Source organism: Brachyistius frenatus, unplaced genomic scaffold (genome assembly GCF_029030835.1).
Source record: "Brachyistius frenatus isolate BFR_SWC_R1_liver_20210118 unplaced genomic scaffold, ASM2903083v1 Contig_131, whole genome shotgun sequence".
Classification (NCBI taxonomy): domain Eukaryota; kingdom Metazoa; phylum Chordata; class Actinopteri; family Embiotocidae; genus Brachyistius; species Brachyistius frenatus.
Window position 1 is genome coordinate 664,223 of NW_027210730.1, and position 23,255 is coordinate 687,477.

At 41.2% G+C, this 23,255-nt stretch overlaps 2 protein-coding genes across 3 annotated transcripts; both read right to left on the minus strand.

Moving 5' to 3' along the window:
* Positions 1–2,930: 2,930 nt before the first annotated feature.
* On the minus strand, positions 2,931–3,616 carry LOC138630294 (snaclec purpureotin subunit beta-like). The gene has a single exon (XM_069714539.1). It carries the CDS (start codon positions 3,614–3,616, stop codon positions 2,981–2,983), a length of 636 nt encoding a protein of 211 aa, XP_069570640.1. The 3' UTR covers positions 2,931–2,980.
* A 3,683-nt stretch (positions 3,617–7,299) lies between these two features.
* Positions 7,300–23,255, minus strand: prr5l (proline rich 5 like). 2 transcript variants are annotated; one of them, XM_069714498.1, is made up of 9 exons: positions 22,875–23,255; positions 16,525–16,654; positions 15,006–15,086; positions 14,781–14,829; positions 13,168–13,234; positions 11,976–12,067; positions 10,920–11,057; positions 9,876–9,993; positions 7,300–8,105 (listed from the first exon to the last, which is right to left on the minus strand). In XM_069714498.1, exons 2-9 carry the CDS (start codon positions 16,644–16,646, stop codon positions 7,714–7,716), a joined length of 1,059 nt encoding a protein of 352 aa, XP_069570599.1. In that variant the 5' UTR covers positions 16,647–16,654; positions 22,875–23,255; the 3' UTR covers positions 7,300–7,713. The 2 variants fall into 2 exon arrangements, with proteins under 2 accessions (XP_069570599.1, XP_069570598.1); XM_069714497.1 differs by having other exon boundaries at positions 16,525–16,657; positions 22,875–23,254.

Consider the following 23,255-nt stretch of genomic DNA (forward strand, 5'->3'; position numbering starts at 1 on the left):
CTCGGCCTCAACAATGTAGAATTTGGCTGAAAGGTCAGAGGTCACAGCCTCTGTAAATCTCAAGTCTTTCCATTTCTTGTGAATGTGATATCTCAGGAAGGGCGCTGGCATGTTACTGGGCTGACCGGACGACCTGAATAGAAGTTGGTGGTCAGACGTGAACTGACCAACGTAACCTACAGTGGTGTGAAAAAGTGTTTGTCCCCTTCCTGATTTCTTATTGTTTTGCACGTTTGTCATACTTAAATGTTTCAGATCATCAAACAAATTTAAATATTAGTCAAAGATAACAAGTAAACACAAAATGCAGTTTTTAAATGAAGGTTTTTATTATTAAGGGACAAAAAACAATCCAAACCCACATGGCCCTGTGTGAAAAAGTGTTTCCCCCTAAACCTAATAACTGGTTGGACCACCCTCAGCAGCAACAACTGCAATCAAGCGTTTGCGATAACTTGCGATGAGTCTTTTCCAGCTGTGGAGGAATGTTGGCCGACTCATCTTTACAGAGTTGTTGTTGTAATTCAGCCACATTGGAGGGTTTTCCAGCACCAACCTCCTTTTTAAGGTCACGCTACAGCATCTCAATAGGATTCAGGTCAGGACTTTGACTAGGCCACTCCAAAGTCTTCATTTTGTTTTTCTTCATCCATTCAGAGGTGGACTTGCTGGTGTGTTTTGGATCATCGTCCTGCTGCAGAACCCAAGTTGGCTTCAGCTTGAGGTCACGAACAGATGGCCGGACAGTCTCCTTCAGGATGTTTTGGTAGACGGTAGAATTCATGGTTCCATTTATCACAGCAAGTCTTCCAGGTCCTGAAGCAGTAAAACAGCCCCAGACCATCACACTACCACCACCATATTTTACTGTTGGTATAATGTTCTTCTTCTGAAATGTGGTGTTACTTTTACGCCAGATGTAACGGGACACACACCTTCCAAAAAGTTCAACTTTTGTCTCGTCAGTCCACAGAGTATTTTCCCAAAAGTCTCGGGGATCATCAAGATGTTTTCTGTAAAAAATGAGACGAGCCTTAATGTTCTTTTTGCTCAGCGGTGGGTTTGGTCTTGGAACTCTGCCATGCAGCCATTTCTGCCGAGTCTCTTTCTTCTGGTGGAGTCATGAACACTGACCTTAACTGAGGCAAGTGAGGCCTGCAGTTCTCTGGATGTTGTTGTGGGGTCTTTTGTGACCTCTCGGATGAGTCGTCGCTGCTCTCTTGGGGTAATTTTGGTCGGCCGGCCGCTCCTGGGAAGGTTCACCGCTGTTCCATGTTTTCTCCATTTGTGGATAATGGTTCTCACTGTGGTTCTCTGGAGTCCCAAAGCTTTAGAAATGGCTTGAGAACCTTTTCCAGACTGATAGATCTCAATTACTTTCTTTCTCATTTGTTCCTGAATTTCTTTGGATCTGATAAATGGAATAATAGATAGCACACAGATATTTAATTTACAATAAAAAAAAAAAAAAGGAGAAAACGTCACAGTTGAAGAAGGATTTTTGCAATTCTTGAACAGACTGTCCACGAGATGCTGAGATATTTTAGTCTGGAGCGTGTTGGACTTGGGCTCATGCTAGTAACCAATATGTGTCAGCCCCCAGTCCTGCGTGTTCTTTAATGAGGCAATAGGAGAAGATGTCAGGCTTCAAGATATTTATTTAACAGCAGCAGAATAACCAGTTTACAGAGCTCTGGGTCCAGACTATGTTTCCCTGACCGCAACAGAGTATGTGTCAGTTCATGAAGTCTGACTTCCTGACTCTCCCTGACCGTCTTCTTATAGTCCAAAAAGTCATGTGTATTGATGGATCCTTTGTTGGTTGGAGGAGGTGGTGGTTGTCTTCCTTCACACCCTGGAGTCTGTTCCTGTTTATGCCTCAAAGAACAACAGTATGTGACCCCACAGGTTGCCGACCTCCTCCTGTGACCTTTTGGTTTGGCACAGTACTCTCACTCTCATTCACAACCACATCCTGTTGTCTGCACCTTCATTCACAAACACAGCCTTTCGTCTATCCCTTAGGATTAACAGTTGATAATATGACCTATATATAATTAATATGATATGGCATATATATATGTTGTATTATTGTAAACATAACCTAGCACAGAATCGCACAATTGTCACGCCAACGTTTCCATCCTCACAGCCAAGAAGAAAAGAGGTTTAGTGCAGCAGACTGTTGTCTCCTAAACCGTGAGACTGACTTAAGTCCTGCCCTCCGATGCAGTCGCATGACGTAATATCAGGCCAATAGACTTTTTAAATAATATATTAGGTAATGTTGGAATCTCAAAACACCCTCTTCAAACGTGAAAAAAGATTTCCTTTTGATTATATCTTTAAATAAAAAGCCACCACCAGTTAACAATATATTTATGTCATCTAGAAAGAGTGAAGGAAAATGGAAATGATTGTTGCGTCTCACACACATAAACTCATATTAACAGTTTGCCATTACCAATTAATAATTGATTTATAGTTTTATAAACATTTGGAAAAATGAGATGGAAATTTAAACACAAATTAAATGTGTTTTAATGAATTAAAACACATTTAGTTTTTTAACAACTTCTTTTGCAAGTTTCTCATCAATTTTGGTGATTGAATTTTTGTTTTTGTTTTTTTGTTTTATGATATGGATGTTTTTTTTTGTTGTTTGTTTGTTTTTTATTGTTTTATGGTATGGATGTTTTTTTTTTTAAGGTGTCAGACTTTTTCTGGTGGTTCCAGCACAACTTATTGATCATGAAAATATTCCGTTTGGTAAGATTCTCTGTGGTTTTGCAATGAAATAAGAAACATTAAATATCCCAACAGGCTGAATGATAATTTGCAGCTCAGGGAAACTTTTTCCAAATGAGAAAAAACTGCAACATTATTATCTGCTGATGTGAAAAAACAAACTGTACTTGGAAAATCGACATTATTTTACCCACACTTCTTATTACTGTACAACTTCTCTCTTCCGTCTCACTCAGGTGCAGATAAAACGGAGTCTCTCGCTGCAGTCCCAGCTCTCCCACAGCCCCTCTTTGGTCAGAGCTCCGCAGCGCTTCAACAGTGGACACTGGTGGTCCTGACTTCTCTCCCAGGCTTCGTATTTCAGAGGGTCGCCGTTCACCCACAGCCAGATGTCACCCAGGAAGCGCAGGCCGATCCACACCCGCTCCGTGACGCGCGGCTCCTGCTGGATCTCCTTCAGGGCCAGAAGGGTCTCGGACTCGGAGAGCAGGCTGGTGAGGTCGGTGTGGTTCTCTCTGCAGTGCTCCAGAGCCTCCTCCCAGGGCTTCTCCTCCTCCACCACGATCAGGTCCAAGCAGAAGAAATTATAAAAAGAGTTTTCATAGGCAAACTGCCATTGATCACCGTTCCAATATCTAGCTGCAGTGCCATCACGGAGCAGACCGACCCATCCTCCTCGCCTCCCATTAAGAGAGTTTCTGAGCACCTGCTTCTCCACCTCATTGCTTACGGGTGACAGGTCAGTGTGGTAGCGCCTGCAGTAATCCTGGGCTCCCGACCAGCTCTTTGAGATCGAGATGAAGACATGTTTTGCAGACAGGCAGCGTGCACTTGAGACGATGAGCAGCGCGAAGACGATCGTCTCCATCCTGGTCCGGTTTTGTTTCTGGAGGAAAAGCGAGTCGTGATTTTGTTTTGTTCCTCTCGGACTGAGCTGGGGGCAGACGCTACCTTTGCATAGATAGAAACAAGGCCTCAGACAACTTCACAGTCAAATAATGTCCTTACAAAACAAACTGTGTGGGATGGACATCCAAAAGTTTTCTAAACAGTGTGCTGCCTTTTCTAGTTTGGAAGAACAACCAGTGACAACAATAAAAAGTGAATAATTTAACTGCACTCTAACTTATTTTGTGTTCAGTTTTAGGCTTGTTTGAAAAGTTGGCTTCATCTTTCCAGGTCGCGTGCCATCAATCACAAAGAACAAAATGAGCTCCATATATTACAAATTTGTGAACTCGCTCTGAGGGTTAATAACTACAGATGAATTATATGTGAATTATTTGTACTTTTTGTTTCTAGATATAAAAATAAAAAGACACAGGAGCTATCTGTATATTTTACTGCAGTGTTAACACATTTCATATGAAAAGGACAAATTATAGTTCACCACTATGATGTCATTCATTTACTAATGTCATGTTAAATAACTGGTACAAATCTGGTTTCCTTTCATGCAGCATCTTTATGAAAACTCACTTCCAACTCCAGGACCAACAATTACACAACTACAGACAGGTGTCTCTGAATTGTAGCTTTTGCCAAACAAATTCCTCAACTGATTTGTTTGCTGTTGCCATAGCAACCATTTCCTGATGTCCTTTTACATCACTGGGACAAAATCTGGTTAAATTTGACTGCAACACCTGGTGGCTCAACGTTGGGCTCATTTCAGATGCAAACACATCCAGTTAGGCAAGTTAGGCAATACATCAAGAAAGCTGGCACATGCACCATTTTCTGCCTAAACTACTCACTACTAACTAACTAACTAACTAACTAACTAACTACTAACTAACACACTAACAAATCAATACAGGTCCCAAAAACATAAAAGTTGGAGCGCAAAAGGTCAGAGAGAAAAAAAAGAGGCTGATATTTTAAAATGTCTCTTTTCGAAATGAAACGTCATCACTTCTTTATTTTCATTTTATGGGACATTTGTGTGAAATTTTGTCTGGATGAAGATTCATTTTTGAATTACAACCAAACAGATATGTTTGGTGAGGCCGGATGGCTTCACTGACAGTAAACGCATCATGGAAGTGTTAGATATCACGTTCACGAGCACAGAATTGAACGACGTCCCAAAAACATGTTGTTTTTAGAAGAGCCGACAAATACATCATTGGAAACTGAATGCTGTTGATTGACTGGGACAACGTGTGGACGACAGCATGGAGGACATCAGCAGTCAGACAGCAGCAGCGGAGCAACATGCTAACAGCATGCTGGCTAAAACGATGCAGGTAAACTCAGTGGAGGTAAAAGAACGTTTGGAGAAAGTCAGAAACTTAGAAAAACAGATGGAAACCATCAGAGAGGAAGATGATGACATACAAAGATGGAGATGGAGATAAGAAAGGTACAAAGGAAGATGTTTTTTGCATAAAAGGCCAACAAGGCTATCAGGGCCGAAGTTGGGGATCATTTTGAACAATTTCTTGCCATAAAAATTGACCGAGCAAATGATGCATCCTGTGGTTCTTTTCAATGCATCAGAAACCATAAATCTTTAGTTTTAAATCCTCCCTATTTGCAATTTTTTTCTATGAAATAAAATTCATCGAATTACTGCAACTGACTCGGAAAAGTTAAATAACAATAATATTAGACGGCAGTTTCAAAATAAAAGAATACATTTATTAATCAAAGCTCTAACGCAGCAGAGTGCTAAATATTTTTTGAACTCATGAACAATTCAATTGGGTCCAAGAAACAGTTGCCGTGGCAACTTCATATCTATCACTAAGACTGTTTTAAACTGCCTGATATTGTTGCTGCATTTTATTCATAAAGCACCAACTTACATCATAACTTATCTCAGAGAGCTTTACTGAGGTCGTGACCTTTCACGGCAGGAAGTAACTCGATTCCCACATGAGGGACATGAGGGAGGAAAAAGTCCAACAGAACCGGACTCAGAGACGGGAGGCCATGTTGACTAGTTGGAGTGAGGAGAGAGCAGAGAGAGAAAAGAACAGCAGAGAGAAAAAAAACCTTTAAAAAAAACCAGTCAATAGAAACCACAAACACAGCAGTTAGAGGAAGTACCAAAATAAAAGCTGGATGAAGAGATGAAGTCTCGTCCACTGTCTCCCTCAGGTGGTCGGACTGTGTGACTGCACACTTCTTCTTCTCTCCACGCTCTCCTCCATCTGTTGCCAGACAACATGTCCAGAGATTTAGTTTGAAACATTAGAAATTCATCCAGCAGAGGCCACCACAGCAGCCAGTTGTTGTTTATTTCAACATATTGTGAGGAGTCAGATTATGCAGCAGAGAGACGAACTCTCTCTTAGCTCCGGTCCAGAGCTCCAGACACAACTACAGGACTGACTCTTTATTTGGCTCAAGAACATGCCGTTGACTTCCACACACAAACACACCTCAATCACAGGCAATTACATTGATGTCAAACTCATGTCATTTATGGTGCCTACTATGAACATCCGAACAACCTCTAGGCATTCTGGGAAGAACCGTTACTATCCCGACACTACAGTATATAGAATATTAACTCTAATTGTAACTTATAATAAAAAATAAATAAAAAGACAAATATAAAGCTAGCAATAATCAGTGTGTTGTCATGGTAACGAGGCTTCTTGTTGCTGCGTTTTGACAGCAGAGGGGAGACGTGGCATCGCTGAGATGAGAGACATCGTTTGTTTTCTTCGTCTGGTGACAAAGCGAACTGTTGATCTGTTCATGGACCGTCTGCTCTCTAAACATTGTGCATAGTTTTAGTAACGGGACGAGAGAAGGGATATCTCTTTTTAAGATAAGTCAATAAACAATTTGCTTTTCTAATGATTTGATGACTATTTGAAAGTCATCAACAATCTCAGTTATTTCTCATTTTAAATATTTTTTCAGCGTCTAATTTCCTTTTTTTTTTTTTTTTTTACCTCTGCAGCTCTCCACATCTGCTCCAGATGAAAACCAAAACCAATAAAACAAATATATAGAGATCATGTAAAAATGTATAACATTTCACTTGTTAGGAAGCCATAAATGAACTGTTTCCACAGTTAATAAACTATCAACTAAAAACGTCCCAAAAAGTTGGGTCGGTGTTTAAAATGTCTTGTGGTGCGTCACATTTATCTGAAGGTTCTGTTTCAAAGCGAATCGAATGTTTGTTTGTTTCAATACGTCAGAAAAAGCAACGATTTCAATGGGATATATTTATTTTTTGAGCGTGTATGCGTCTCTGCAGACAAACATCCGAGCTCGTCCTTTTTTGAAGCTCCACTTCAGAGTCAGTTTCTTCGTAGTGTTTAATGGTTTTGTACTGCACTGATTTTTTATTTTGGATTGGCTGGTCTTCAGATCATAAAGTAATGATGGACTGTTGTTTCTCTTCACATAGTTGAGTGTTACTTACCAGAATAGAGATTATTACAGTAGTAGAATCGGACAAAACCAACACACCTGATGTGGCATCTGTTAAATCAAAACCATTCCAGGTTCATCCATGAAGCTGATGAAGATATTTTCAATAGGAATCAGTGAAATCAAACAATACTTGTCTTTGTTTATACTTTATTACTTCATTTCTCTCTCTGCTTAATTCCTTTAATAATAATTCAGTTATTTCTTGGTTTTTGAGAATTGTTCTACAATGTATAAGTTAGTAAAAAATAAATAAAGACCCTTGAAATGAACAGGTGTCTAAACCTTTGACTGATACAGAACTGTATATCTCAATATCTTCTATCATTAATAATCTTTATTCAGCAGTAATATTAGTGAAACCCTGAAGGCAGGTCAGAGAGATTCTGTCTAAATCATTATTACATCCTTCACTCTGTTTCTGTTTTTCCTGAGATGGTTTTTCCAGTTGTGCCCTTTTAATTACTTCATTTTGTGTCATCATTATTTCTCTGTTATCCTGTAGTTTATCAGTTTCTAAAATTCGGGTTGTTCCTGCAGTCCCCTTGTTTTCCCACCTTGTGATTTCTATCCCGTCGTTTTGTCTCTCATCCTGTAATTTTCCATCTTGTATCGTCTCGCGTGTCCGTTGTCTCTCGAGCCGCCCGGCGACTCCACCATGTCCGGTTCGCTGGAGAACGGCCGGGTACTCATGCATCCCTCTTGCCCTCCTACCGTGCTGTCCTTCTCCGTCCCAGCATGCATCATGTTTGATACCGATAAGAGCTGGACGTCGGAGTGCGCGTTGGCCACCGTGTGGCGCCGCACGTCGCCGACCTTCTCCAGGTACATCTCCCCCTCCTGCTCCACCAGCGGAGACAGAGACGAGGAGTCCAACGAGCTGAGGTGCTGACTGACGGTGATTTCGGGCTGGGACGGGTCGCCTAGCAACGACACAGATGACCTCAGATGACAGGACTCTGGTTGAGGAGAGACACAGAAACAGAAAACTGATGAGTGAGTGGACACGTCAGCTTTTTTAAAAATTTTTTTTTTTATCATGGTTATAAATTCAAGTATGAAATATTATATCATTCAAAAAGGTGTGCCATGTAGGTCACACACACCCAAGCTTTTTTTTTGCCTCAGAGTTTGCGACACTAAGGACTCTATTTTCATGAGACAAGTGCAGGTCTGCCAGTGAAGATCAAAAGTTTTGTGCCTTGATTCAAATCTGTTCAAACATGCTCTGAAAAGTTTCCAGCGCCTAAAGAATTAATATATATATATATATATATAATTTTTATTTATTTGGATTTTTATTAGAAAACAATCAATTCAGTCTTTTTCATTGCAGTCAACAACAACAACAACAACAACAACAACAACAAAAATCACTTCACATATTTCCTGTTATTTCCAATCAAAAATTCTCAAAATTGTGTTAAAGCCCATTTTGTTCAAAGTAGAGTCGTAGTAAAATGACCAGTGACGTGTGACGTGATGTAAGTTAATTCTGGGAAAAGAACGGTTAAGAGTGAAGAACTGGGAGAAGGAACGACACCGAGTGGACCTGGAGGCTGATATCGCTCACAAAACTAAATACAACCGCAACAGATTTTTTGTTTTGTTTCATAAATGTCAATACTTGTTTTAAAAATTATACTTTTATTATGTTCAATAAAAGTTTATTTTCCTAAATCTTTAGACAGCATATCTGTTAGCTGGATAGACGTTTCCCTGCTCATCACTGTTCACGTACAGTTTGTACGTCGGTCTCAACGCGCCTTCAGAGATCTCTGAATATAATCAATTAACGAGAATAATAAATATGAAAATGTACAATCTAAAGGAATAATTTCTGAGTATTAAAAAAAGGCCGAGCGACAAAAACAATACAGAAAGGAGGAGAAGGAAAGGAGTTAATGCGTGACATGGTAATAATAATAATAATAATTCTCAATAACATTTTATAAATTCATTTTCTCATCAGATCTCAACAGCGGTTATTCTGTACGTTGAAGTGTGATAAACTCTCTGTCCTTGTTTTGAGTGACACATGAAAACAATACTGCTCTTTATTATTCATGATTTGATTATTACCACAGTGTCACTGTTATGATCCGGTGGTCGGATGACTCTACTGTCGATGCAGTGATCTGACGGCTCAGGAGTCACGAAGTTAAGACATTTTGAAGTTTTTGAAGTTCTTATACTGAAATTATGAAAGAAACAGATTACGTTTTGTGACCTTAATAAATCACCTCGCTGGAATGAAACTTCAATGCAGCAGCAGATTAAGCGGCTTGCCTCCGCCGAGAGGATTTAAACAGCATATTCCTAAAGAGCTGACCTCTGACCTCTGAAACAAGCTGACGAGCTGCTCAGGAAGTCGGGCGCTTGTCAAACATTTAAGATCATTACCTGCAAAAAAAACCTGAACCTTTCTTCAGTCTGTCCGTCCGTCTGTCACAGAGAACTTTATATTTCTGTCAGAGCTGATCTCTGATGCCGCCGCGTGGCTTTACAGTTGTTTTGTAATAACTCTGAAATGTTTGTTTTAGCTGCCAAAAACATCCCAGTGACAGATGTTGGTGTTTCCAATAGAAACTGGAGAGAACCAAAAAAAAATATTACCAGTAGAGTCAATCCAAGAATCTGGTTGATGATAAGTAACAATGTGAACGGTTAAGACGTGGAACAACACCAGTAAAGTTATTTAAAGTTTAATTTGTAGTTACTACACCGACCTATGACGATCCCGTTTCTGTTGTGCAGCACGTTGCCGAGATACGGAGACACAACGATTTCCACCAGACGCTCCAGTTGCTGATACTCCGAACTGGGAACGCCGGACTCGTGGATCCCCTGACGGACAAACACAGACTACTTTATAACTCTGAAGTAGAAGTAAAAAAAAAAAAAACTCCGCAAATATATATTTAAGGATAATAAGAATACTAATCGAGTTTTTATATAATGACTTTTTAAATATATAAAAAAAAATCTTGTCCCATCTCTAGTGGAAACACTGCTGACTGTTTTGTAATATTTTTCATAATTCTGATAATAAAAGCAGGCTATGAAGTCAGATTAGATGTCCGGCAAATATTATATCAATTCAACTTAGAATTTTTTATTTCTGTACATGCAAACATTAGAAGAAAGATGGTTTATCATTCTACATATGAGAAAAAAACAACAACATAATTTAACAGTTCAAGAAAATGATAAGTTGAAGAAAATGCAAATACCAATAATTTGGCACCAACATGTCAGATGTGTGTAAGTATGCTGTTGATTTGTAGATTTTGTTCTTAACGAAGAAAAGAATCCCAAATAAGAAAACATTGGTGAACGCCAGAATCTGCGGAAAATCGGCGTAAGGGGGATTTGAGAAGAAATTTCTTCTTAAATGCGGTCGGTGAATGAAGCCCCATGTTTGTGAGAAACCGGATGAGTCAGCAATTTGAAAATACTTGTTTAGTGCCTGATGGGAAATAAATGTTATAAATGACTCCGGGTGTCCAAACCAGGGACTCACAGTCAGGACATACGGCCCTGTGATATGTGATAATAACTCAGCTGTAGTGGAGGCACACTAACACGTTATTATTATTATTATTTATTTTTGCATACAAAGTGGGATGTAATGTCAGCCACATGTTGGAGACCATCGAGGTCAGCTGGGATTTAAAACTGGCTAAAAACTGATAGAACTTAGAAAACAAGCTGCAATAATCCTTGAAGATTGCAGGGAATGTGTGTGTGTGTGTGTGTGTGGGGGGGGTTACCTGTAACACCAGCAGCATTTGTGTAACAGACCGGGGGATAGAGGCTGCAGTTCCCAGAGTCTCCTCCAGGGGCAGCTTCAGCAGAACCAGGTCTCTGAAGACTAAAAGAGCCATCTGCCTCACAGTCAGCTCCTGACCCTGAAACACACACACACACACACACACACACACACACACACACACACACACACACACACACACACACACACACACACACACACACACACACACACACACACACACACACACACGGAGTCATGTTTCCATCACTGCAGACAAGCTTCGATCGGTTTCCTGGACACTTGCCATGACCTCCGCTTGCGTAACCTCAACTTCACCAACCGCTACCTCTTAAGTCTTCACGCTGAAATGTATTGATTTATCGGGACTTGCTTTTTATCCTCAGAAGGTTCCCGTAATGAATGTGTAAACATAAAATGACAAGTACACACACAGACAGTGAAATAAATACACACTCCAGCAGCAGCTGACTTCAGTCTGCTCAGCAGGTTAATCCGCTGACCGCTCCACTCAAATGATCCCGGATGAGTTCAGGATTTGAATTTAACCTCAGCTCCTCTACAACCACACTAAGGCACACCGACTGAGCGGTTACTATGACGACCTGATTTGTTTTGTGATGAAAAGTGGATGTAAAGAGGATAATGATAAAAGATAAAACAATACCAAAACACCGTAGACAAAAATGTTATTCTGACAAATGCAAAATGTCAAGAGGAAAATAAATATTAACTCTTCAATTGACAGGTATATTTTTCCGAATACAACATCAAAGTTTAGAGAGCATTAAACATTCCTACAATTAAGAACAATTGTGAACGTTTCTAAAATAGCTTTAAGACTACATCCTTAATAACAAACATGTGACGGCTTCAGGAGGAAAACTTCCTCATCGTTGCTCCGATCCTCTGATGTCAGTATCTGTCGAAAAGTTTACTACAATTCAACTAATTATTGATGATGATGATGATGATGATGAAGATGAAGATGAAGATGATGATGAGACACTTTCGACCCAGGCTGTGTGTGTTTTACCTGGAAGGGGTAGAAGATGGCCTGCAGGGTCGGAAGGGTCTCCGTAAAAAACTGGTCCCAGACGTCAGCGAGGACGACGAGCTGGTCGTCACCTGTGGAGACGCAGCAGCTGGTTCATACGAGTCCGTCCCAGCTGACTGGATCACACTCTGGACGGGTCGCTGGGTCGCCGGTCCGCCACAGGACCAGGAAAAGGCCCAGAACCCAGAACCTTCTTACTGTGAGGTGACGGTGCCGACCACTGCACCACACAGCCTCTCTTTATGAACAACAATAACTCCTCATTCACAACCAGTAAGTCTCTGTTTTCATCTCCAAATAAAACTCTGTTCACCGGAGAAACAGGAACAAGAGGAGAAACAGGAAGTGAAATGTGTTCTTCACATTAAAATGATGATTAAATGTTTGTGATCAAAGGAAGTGATTCCATATTACTGGATGTTAAATGAGTTTTCTCCACACGTCCAGTTGTCAGAGACGTCTCTTTGTTTGTTTCATCCAGCAGGTCTATGTGTTGAATGAACATGAATTAAACAGCATCTAAAGCTCTTATTTTGAAAGGCTGATGTCGTCCTTGTTTCTATATTCCAGTCACAGACGGTCTGTTCTGGAAACATATGCAGCTTTTAGGACCTTTTAGGACATTTGAGGAGCTTTTAAGAGCTTTGAGGAGCTTTGAGGAGCTTTTAGGAGCTTTAAGGACCTTTTATCTCCACGGTTCTCTAAGTTCAATAAATATTTTATAATATTATAATATTTCTGTGACGTGCAGCATGATTATTATCACAGGAAGTGATTACAGATTTATTCCTTTATTAAGTAGAGCTTTGAAAGAAATCAAATTTTTCTTTCTCAACTTGCATTTTTTTTTAATTCCTGCAATCTTACGCAAAAAACTCTTTTAAAACTCACATTACAATTTTTTTGAAAATCCGCCGCAAAATGAATTTTTTTTTTTAACAACAATCACATAAAAACGTTGTGAAATCCTGAAGGGACCGACAAACACTAAAAATACAAAATAGCAATAAATATACGCCGCATTGCTTCACCAAATATTTCCCTCTGCAAGTTTAAATTCTGTATAAAAAAAACTAACTTATTTGTGGGTTAAGGACATTTTTCCTCTTTTCTTCTCTGTTGTTGTCAGAAAATGTCCCACACAAGTTCATCATCTTTAGAAACCACTGACCCGAGTCACCGCTGTGGAGAGCCATGTGGTCCAGGACTTCAGACAGACCTCGGGGCAGCAGCTGGTTCTGGAACGCAAACACAGAAAGACAGATTAAATACAACATTTTACAAAAAAAACAACAAAGATCTGATCACCATTAAATTTGTCTTAAATTTGCATGTTTTCACGAGACAGCATCTTTATGGATCGAGTCTTATATTTCTGATCACGACATTGACAAAGATTTGCTGCTTTTGCTCTGCGCCTGACTGACAACCTGTCCAGGATGAACCTTCACCTCCAGCCCAATGTCAGGTGTGGTAGGCTCCGCCCCCGACAGTCTTCGAGATGATAAGTAGTTTATTTGCTGTTGGTGAAATGTTTTTAATACTGTAGACACGTGAATACCCTCACAAAAGTATGATATTAAATGATTAATCATATTATCAATCATGTGACCAGGTAACACACAGTACTTGTGAGTAAGTTATTTGGTGTATTGACTATCGTAGGATTTCTTTTTAAATCAGATGGTGAAGAGCAGCTCTTGTTTATTTGCCGTGTCGAACATGAAACGACCGTCTCTGTGACAGACGCCACATTTACGCAGCACACATCTGTTTGCAGAGAACGAGCCCAGCTGAAATCAATCTTTGCTTTCAGAGCTTTCTTCTCTCATGACGGGGCACTGTGCCGATGGTTTCTCAGTTGCCGAGGGCAACCAGACTTGAACCACTAACAACTCTCTTTTTGTTTGGTCTTCTTGCCCCTGGAACAGCTGACTCTGAACAGGCTTATAGTAAGTAATCTTGGGCTTAATGACAGAGCACAGCATACAATGAAAACATAAGTTGCAGAAGAAAAAAGTCAGAATGCATCCAATAAAAGAGGGACTTAAATCCAAGAGAGAAACTCTAGAGAACTTAAGGTGTAATTTGGAGCAACAAAACCTCAGAAAACATTTCTATAAGTTTGTACAAGACTGGTGTCATCCATGTTTAGGAGGACTGAATCTGGCATCGAAAATACAGTAAATATGATCAAATATAAGAATGAAATCTCATCAGTGAAGGGTAAAGTCACTTTTTAAAAAATTGGTATCGTAGTTTGTCACCAACCATCAGTGATGTCATCAACCATCAGTGATGTCATCATCCATCAGTGATGTCATCGTTGGTTTGTGAACGTTATGAATCCTCCAGTTCAGTTTCTGTCCGTCACCATCTTACTAATTCAGAGCGGTTTGGAGCAGGAAGTGACCATATTTGGACGAGCTGGGGGAGGAGCCAGCGGTGGATCTGAATGATCTGATCGGAAACCTGACGATACTACGTCCCGTTATGTGATTTATTTATTTAGAATTCATATATATTCTTTTTCATTCTTCTACTCTGATACCAACATTATCCTCAAAAATCCATCCAATCATCTAATGACTAATGATTAAAATTGAATTGTCCCACACAGATAAAGATATAAAGGAAGCCGAGTGGCCACATCAACACGAACTGATGTTTCCTCCGCACATTGAAAATAAAAAGATGCTGGTTTCTGTTTTGGACTCTCCTGCTGACATGAACTCAGTCACTCAACTCACAATTTAATAAAATAACAAGAGCAAGTAAAAATACCTGGAGGTACTCTGTGATGAAGGAGCCCATCTCGGTTTTCAGGAGCCATCTGCAAAGACACAGAGGAGATCAGGAGGAAGGAGGAAGCCGCCATGTTTCTCCTGCAGCACACTTCTTCTCCGTGTGTCTTTCAGCTGACGCTTTATGTCTGCTGCTTCTCTGACTTTTTTTCTGTGTTGAATCTAAAAGGTTATATTGAAGAGAAAAAGAGGTTTTTTTTGTCACCTGATGCTCTCGTTAAGTGTGAACAGCTCGTTAGTCTGAAGAGCTCCGCCCTGGAACACCTTGATGACGGCTGATTGGACCCTGAAAGACACACAAACACACATCAGGTCAAAGGGCGACAAGTAGCTAAAAGAGCCAGTTGAGAGCCAGATTCTGATCTCTGGAAGAAAGTCCTCTCGCCTTGGTTGTGTTTGGTTGGTTCATTCTGGATTATTAGAAGTAGAAACATGGCGGTGTAACATGGCGTCATTGGTAGATATCCCTGTCGAGATATGAAGGTCTTATTCGAAGGTAACAAAAACACAACCATTCATTGTTTCCGGCGACTTCAAACGAATAACAAATCTAATCATGGATATTCGATTCCATTTCTGCCGATAATCACACAGAGTATTTAAAGTATTGTTTAACCTGTCTAGATTTTCCTATTGATGGATGGATGGATGGATGGATGGATAGATAATATATAATAGATAGATAGATAGATAGATAGATAGATAGATAGATAGATAGATAGATAGATAGATAGATAGAGAGGTAGATAGATAGATAGATAGATAGATAGATAGATAGATAGATAGATAGATAGATAGATAGATAGATAGATAGATAGATAGATAGATAGATAGATAGATAGATACTTTATTACCTTTCCTAAACTTTGGAAATTGCCATTTTCAAAATTTCCATGATTTTTCCTTCTGGTCTAGATTGTCTTTTATCATTCCCACATAATAAAAAAAAAAATCAAAAGTGAACTCATCATTTCACGTTACCAAGAAAACATGACTGACATCCAGAAAAAACAGACTAGAGGAACTTTAAACTCAACTTTTAAAATCAAAGAAACTTCCCCTGGACAGGATTTATTTCTCTGACTGCTGGCACCTATTGTGAAGCGGGTCGGCTCAGTGTGTCCTTGCATGTGGCTTAGCTGGTTGACAGGATGTGACCCGGCTGCCACCTCAGCTTCCTACTAAACATCCTGCTCAGTGGTAAGGAGAGACGGAAACGGGCCGAAGGCTCGGAGAAGGTGTGAGCTACGACTGCCAGACCCGAAACAATCCCAACACACCGAGGAACTGAGGATAATACCAAGAAATATATTGAACCTACCTGTAACCTCACGTATGACACAATTGAAAAGTGCTCGAGGAAGGGCTGGGCGAAAACGACCCAAAGTTATATTTCTGTATTTTCTACGAAGTGGGTTGAATATTAATTTGTAAGTCAAAGCCTGAAGCAGGCGCCCACGGTTCTGCTAACAGCAGGATGAAGGTAACGATCATATCTGAGCTTTGTGTTGTGGGATTATGGGGTCGGACATGAAGACAACTGATAACGCCTGGTATTCACACTGTGAGCCGACGTGGACACGTTGCTCCCGGCAACGCATCTAATCTGTCTTCTGCATTTCAGCCGGACTTATTAGGAAAATGTAGAAACAGTTGAATCTTCTCCAGCAAACACTTGTGTTTAAATATTTTCTGGTAAAAAGGTGAGGGACGGGTTTTCTGACCTGTTCCACACGGTGGTGTTGGAGATCTGCAGAGCAGGTGAGCTGGCGTGGAACCGCGCGAGGTCCGACAGAACCGGAGAGCTCATAAACCGAGGCCTGGGACGCCGGAACGATCCCATCATGCACCCCGCTGCTGTGGAGAGTTCGAAAGCAAAGTTTAAGTGCATAATCAGCAAGTAAACCTTCACTGTACAGCTCCAGTAGGTTCTGCTTTGTGACGAGTGGATCTCATTAAATCCATAGAAAAAGTGACCTTCTTGTAGAGAGAGCATCTGAGCACAGCTGGTGTAGCGGCCACAATCAAGAGAGAGCAGGACATTATGCACATTTACAAATTATTGCATCATCACTGGTGATCAGAAGTACTGCATTAGAAGCTTTTTTTAAATTTATTTATTATTTTTTAATTAATTTTTTTACCAGAAAGTAGATGAAGATGTAAACAGTTCAGTGAAGACACCAGCGAATATTATCTCCCTGAATCACTGTCGTTCCAGTCGGCTCACTGACTCGATCTAAAATGTTGGTTTAAACCACAGACTCTTTATAAAAGAGTTCGTAGCTTCAGGTCTGTAAAATGGTTCTGATCCAGAAGTGTCTTCAGCTGCAATACCAGCGAGTGCCACTAGAGGTCGGCTCCAAAAAGCCTCCGGCTCCATAGACTCCCATTCAACTTCTCTCATCAAATCCAAAGTGAATAAAATGTGTCCATCAGTTATCTCGGTGTTGTTAGCTAAAGTCACTCCTTCTTCTTAGTTTTCTGGAGGTCCATCTGAAAATAATCCCTCATTCATTAGAAAAGAAGATTCAAGAAGACCTGTTTTTGGGGGCGTGTCTGTTTGATTGACAGGCCTGTGGTGCAGTCAGGTTACAGCTATCGGTGGGCGGGACGTAGTATCGTCAGGTATCCGATCAGATCGGTCAGATCCACCGCTGGCTCCTCCCCCAGCTCGTCCAAATATGGTCACTTCCTGCTCCAAACCGCTCCGAACTATCAAGATGGTGACGGACAGAATCTGAACTGGAGGATTCATAACGTTCACAAACCAACGATGACATCACTGATGGTTGATGACATCACTGCTGGATGATGACGTCACTGATGGATGATGACATCACTGATGGTTGCTGCTTGGTACAATTGGCCGAGTAACGCTGCCCAACATTCTCTTCCTTTTCTATTTCTCGGTTGTAAAAATCCCCGTCGCAACAGGAAACAACAACCTCTGAGCTGGAAACCTACATGCTGAGGCTGGCAGGTTTTGGGTCATTCAGACCTGTTTTGCCATTTTAATGTCAGAGTGACTGCTTCCTTGGCTGGTGCTAAGCCACCAAAGATGATTATGATTATTGGTTTTAGGGAAATCCAAAAGAGCCACAGCACATTTTCTACTGCAACTCTACCACGTCGATGTTTGAAGCGAGGCCAGTAGACCAAACGAAAGGTTCGTTCCTCAGACGAGTGTGAGAGTGACACCATATCTGAGAGGCTTCAAAAAGGCTTGTGTCAAGGACGACAGGATGTGTGAGAACGAGACCATCTGTGCACCATTCACCACATTTGCTGTTAAAAGGAACACACACACACACACACACACACACACACACACACACACACACACACACACACACACACACACACACACACACACACACACACACGCGAAAAAGACAGAAAAAGAATCAATATTTGATGAGACGATTCACTCCAGAACAAACGTGTTAGCACATCGACTGAAAGGTCAACCCTCCGTCAGATCCTCCTCCGCTGTCACATCACACCCGTCTGTGAGGTTGAGTTTACTTCACATCTGTGGAGACCAACAGACGCCGGCATCGTAGCTCAATTCACCGACAGTCGAGCCGGAAGTTTTCAGTGTTCCCGACTCTGTCGGAGGTGAAGTTAGAGATCAAAGTCAGAGGACGCAACACACAAGCAGCTCTGATGCTCGACTCTGAACGTGCTGCTCAGGAGGCGTTCACAGACCGTTGGTCACAAACATTTTGGAAACGCTCACAGCCCAATACACAATGCTGTGATCCAGATGTTGTACTTGTGTTCCAGATGTTGTTCTTGTGTTCCAGATGTTGTACTTGTGTTCCAGATGTTGTACTTGTGTTCCAGATGTTGTGCTTGTGTTCCAGATGTTGTTCTTGTGTTCCAGATGTTGTACTTGTGTTCCAGATGTTGATCTTGTGTTCCAGATGTTGTACTTGTGTTCCAGATGTTGTACTTGTGTTCCAGATGTTGTACTTGTGTTCCAGATGAAGTACTTGTGTTCCAGATGTTGTTCTTGTGTTCCAGATGTTGTACTTGTGTTCCAGATGTTGTTCTTGTGTTCCAGATGTTGTTCTTGTGTTCCAGATGTTGTTCTTGTGTTCCAGATGTTGTACTTGTGTTCCAGATGAAGTATTTGTGTTCCAGATGTTGTACTTGTGTTCCAGATGAAGTATTTGTGTTCCAGATGTTGTTCTTGTGTTCCAGATGTTGTTCTTGTGTTCCAGATGTTGTTCTTGTGTTCCAGATGTTGTACTTGTGTACTAACTCTCTCTACTCTGAGTGCATCAGTGTGTTCTCTCTGTCAGTACAGAACCATCAGAACACTACCAGTACCAGGATGAATCACTCAGAACGCTCCAAAGAAGAAGTGAGAAACACTTTACACCCTAAACGGTCGCCATCTTGGCTCTGTAGTGGAAGGGCGGGGCCATGAAGGATTTTCAAATTAAAAGCGTGTGATGAAGCTGCAGCTGTTCCTGAACACAACGTGTTTCTTGTCTGCTGCTGCTGGACAGAAGAATCAGTGTGTTTATTGAGTGTTAAACAGAGGACACAAAAACACGTTGATTTCTGGGTAAAATAATTGAAGCTGCAGATATTTTGGAGGCTGATGTGGTCACATGATGAGGTCATTTCCTGTCAGTGTGAGTTGAAACAACACTAATCTGTCTACACAGTAAGAGTCCTGACATGGAAGAGCAGTATTAGTGTACTGAAGGAAGTCTCTCATCTGGAACACAACATATCACTCAGTCTGTGTGGTCAGTTCACTCCTTGAGATGCATCACTAGTCTGTTTTTATTCTAACTTTAACTCCAAAAGAGATTCAAGAGGTTAGGAACTGTAAGATGTGTACATTTACAGGTGCAATCACTCGATATTTATTCAAATATAAGTTCAAACAGGGGACAGAATGTTTGTACTGTTTCTGACCTGCTGAAGTTCCCCCTAATTTGAAATTATGAAAATGTGACGGCACTTTTTTCTGCTGTACAAAAACCACAAACAGCAACATGTGGAGAGGCAGACAGACACACACACACACACACACACACACACACACACACACACACACACACACACACACACACACACACACACACACACACACACACACACACACAGAGAATTCAGGCTGACGTGGCGTTCTAACTGGAAAACCAAAAGACAAAAGCTGACATGAAATGTGAAAAACTCTCTGATCCACAACGAGAAGAAACTGAAACCTCTGAGTTTCTTGTGCTTGCGTCAGTTGCGTGTTAGCGTGTGGGCTAATCCTTTAACAGAAGCCTTGTCATGAGAAAGTACTCGGGGACTAATGCAATTAGAAACTGAGAGAGACGGAGCGCGAGAGTTTGTTTATTCTCAGAACGTAACTGAATTAAACCTTTTATCTCACTGGTGCGTCTCGTTCAGAGACGACGCGGTTTTATTGCGACTCAGTTGGTTCCACAGGTGATGAAGGTGATAAATGTGATCTGGGACACGTCACGTTATTCCACATGCTTAACGTGCATTCGCCGTAAAGACTCTGCGTATCTTTACGTTAATCAGATGAATCCTGTGAGTGGTGCCGTTAAGACTGTTTAGGGGTTTGTTGCAGCTGCATGTGATTTGCTTGTTGTTAAAGGTTTGCACTCATATGATCACAGCAGTTTCAAAGCACTTTACAGTTTGCATCCCATTCAACCACATTCACAACACACTCACACACCAGTGGAAACAGAGCTGACCTGCAGCAACAGATCGAACCACCAACCGTCTGATCATTGGGAAACCCCATGTCCCCGCAGACTGGATATAAAAGAGTTCGTAGCTTCAGGTCTGTAAAATGGTTCTGATCCAGAAGTGTCTTCAGCTGCAATACCAGCGAGTGCCACTAGAGGTCGGCTCCAAAAAGCCTCCGGCTCCATAGACTCCCATTCAACTTCTCTCATCAAATCCAAAGTGAATAAAATGTGTCCATCAGTTCTCTCGGTGTTGTTAGCTAAAGTCACTCCTTCTTCTTAGTTTTCTGGAGGTCCATCTGAAAATAATCCCTCATTCATTAGAAAAGAAGATTCAAGAAGACCTGTTTTTGGGGGCGTGTCTGTTTGATTGACAAGCCTGTGGTGCAGTCAGGATTTTCCCAAAATCCTCTGGGATAAACCACTCAGTCCTCACTGGAGTTCAGCAGCAGAAGGTCGTAAAATTTTCAAATAATGAGAAACTTGAGGTCAGAAGCCGTGAAAACATCCCCGACTGTCTGTCATCACTTCAACCTGTGTTCAATACGGTCACTTCACACATTAACCTAACAACACTCCTGCTGTCAACAAGTGGATTTTTTCTTTTTAAAGCAAGAAATTAACTTTTCAGTGTGTGTTTCTGTGTGTGTATATATTTATGTAGAGGTATAGATAGATTAAAGGATAAACTGCCCCGAACAAAACAAACAAGTGAAACCTTGAGACCGTCTTCTTGCCATCGTCCTCGGCTGACCTTTTCTTTTAAAATTATTATCATTATAATTTTTGTCTGCCTGGTTCATCTCTTCAGCGTGACAGGATTTGACTTTGAAAGAGAGATCTGAGTAAGAATAGGGATTCTCATGGTCATCATGATGAACGCTTTTATGACTCTGAGCAGAGCGTCACCTGTTCAGGTTGACCTGCAGGTCAAAGGTCAACCTGAACAGTTCTTCCTTCTGCTTTCAAAAGAGAAGCTTTTCAGAACAACATGGAGACAAACAGAACTATCTGGTGCAGCGTCATCTTATAAATCTAAATGCAGAACGACCCAGTGGCCGAGTGGTTAAACCGCAGTGGTGAAAATGCAGATGGAATAATGCAGATAGTTCCTCTGCTGTCCTTCAACACATTTCCTTTGTGGTCGGTCCAAACTGAAGGAAGCCACAAAAAAAATCTGAAAAACTAAACAAATAGAATTAGCGCCTCGTGGTCGTCTGTCCTGACTCACACATGTATTTACTGTATACAGGGTTTTCCCTCCCATTAAATCCTTCGGGGCTTTTTTCCAACCATGACGTCATCCCCTTAAATTTGATCCAAACCTGTCTTATGGAAACAGAATGTGTGAGAACAGGAAACATGAACGACACACTATCAGCTTCGATTTCTCAATGTGTTGTGATTATTATTGTTTATGTGAAACTTAACTTAACCTTCCCCCTCGATCTCATAACACACTGTAAGCTGCTTGTAACTTTATCTACAAAAACTAAAGCATCCGTCGGTCGATCCCTGACAATCCATTTAAAACACTTTTTCCTGTCAGTTTGTTGGCAAAAAAGAAACAACTTAGTCTGCAGGACTAGAACTGTGAATCAGCTGATCAAGAACAAAACAAAACCAACCACAACAACAAAAAATCCACAATCAAATCGTCAACTATGAAAAATCTCATTTCGTTTTTGGAGTTTGAAGACACCACCTTGAATTGAAGACTAGATCCAAAATCAGTTTCTATAAAAAAGTCCTAAACGGAAGGACTTGGTGGCATCAATCATGAACCCTGGCCGACGCCACCCGCGTGTTTTTGCTGATTTGTTTCCCTGTAAATCTCACGCTTGAAAACACGCAGTTGGGTTCATTTTCATCCAGGACAGGAAAACGTGTGACTGTCACACCGAGGCGTCGCCCAGCGTTTGGCTGAGGTGGACGAGCGTGTCTATTTCACACTTTCGCAACAATCTACAAGAACTTAGCAGTGTGTATATTTACAGACAGCAATTCTACAGGTTGCAGGAGGACTGTGTCTGAAGCCTCTGAGTTATCTGTGAAACCTTCATCAACAAGGAATAAAACACCTGCTGATCTGCAGACTCAAACTGGTTTTACGATGTTAAAAGTCTTTTCTGACCTTCATGAGTAACTTCTGAGGGATTTCCACAATATAAACATTTCCGTAATAAAAGCTTCTATTTAAAATTTGTGCAACAAAACAACATGTCATTTTCTCCAAACTCCGCTGTGAGGTTCGTTTGGAGTTGTTGTTTTTTTGTTTTTGTTTTTGATTATTTCTTTTGTACATGACAACAACAAGATACCAGCCTCGTGTGCGGCCTCACCTCTTCAAACTGCTTCACTCCTCCTGCTCCGCTGAAGAATAAACTCTCCTCAGTCTTCAGATGAGAGAAGCTCGGCTCGGCTCGGCGCGGAGCTGCTTCTTCCTCTGCAGCAGCTTCTTCCTCTGCAGCAGCTCTCCGCACACTTCGCTTCGGTTTCCGCTGCAACAAACAAAAAGTAAAGAGAGCTGAGCTCAGCGGGGGCGACGGACCACTTCCTCCCAAATCAAACCGAGAAACAGCTCCGCACAGGTCCGCTGGATGGGAGACCGACGGACCGACGGACAGACGGACTCCTCGGATGCTGCAAACCAGGCGACCTTCAGAAATATTATAATTTCAGAGAAACTATCAAACATTTTAAATCCAGCCAGCAGAGCGGCA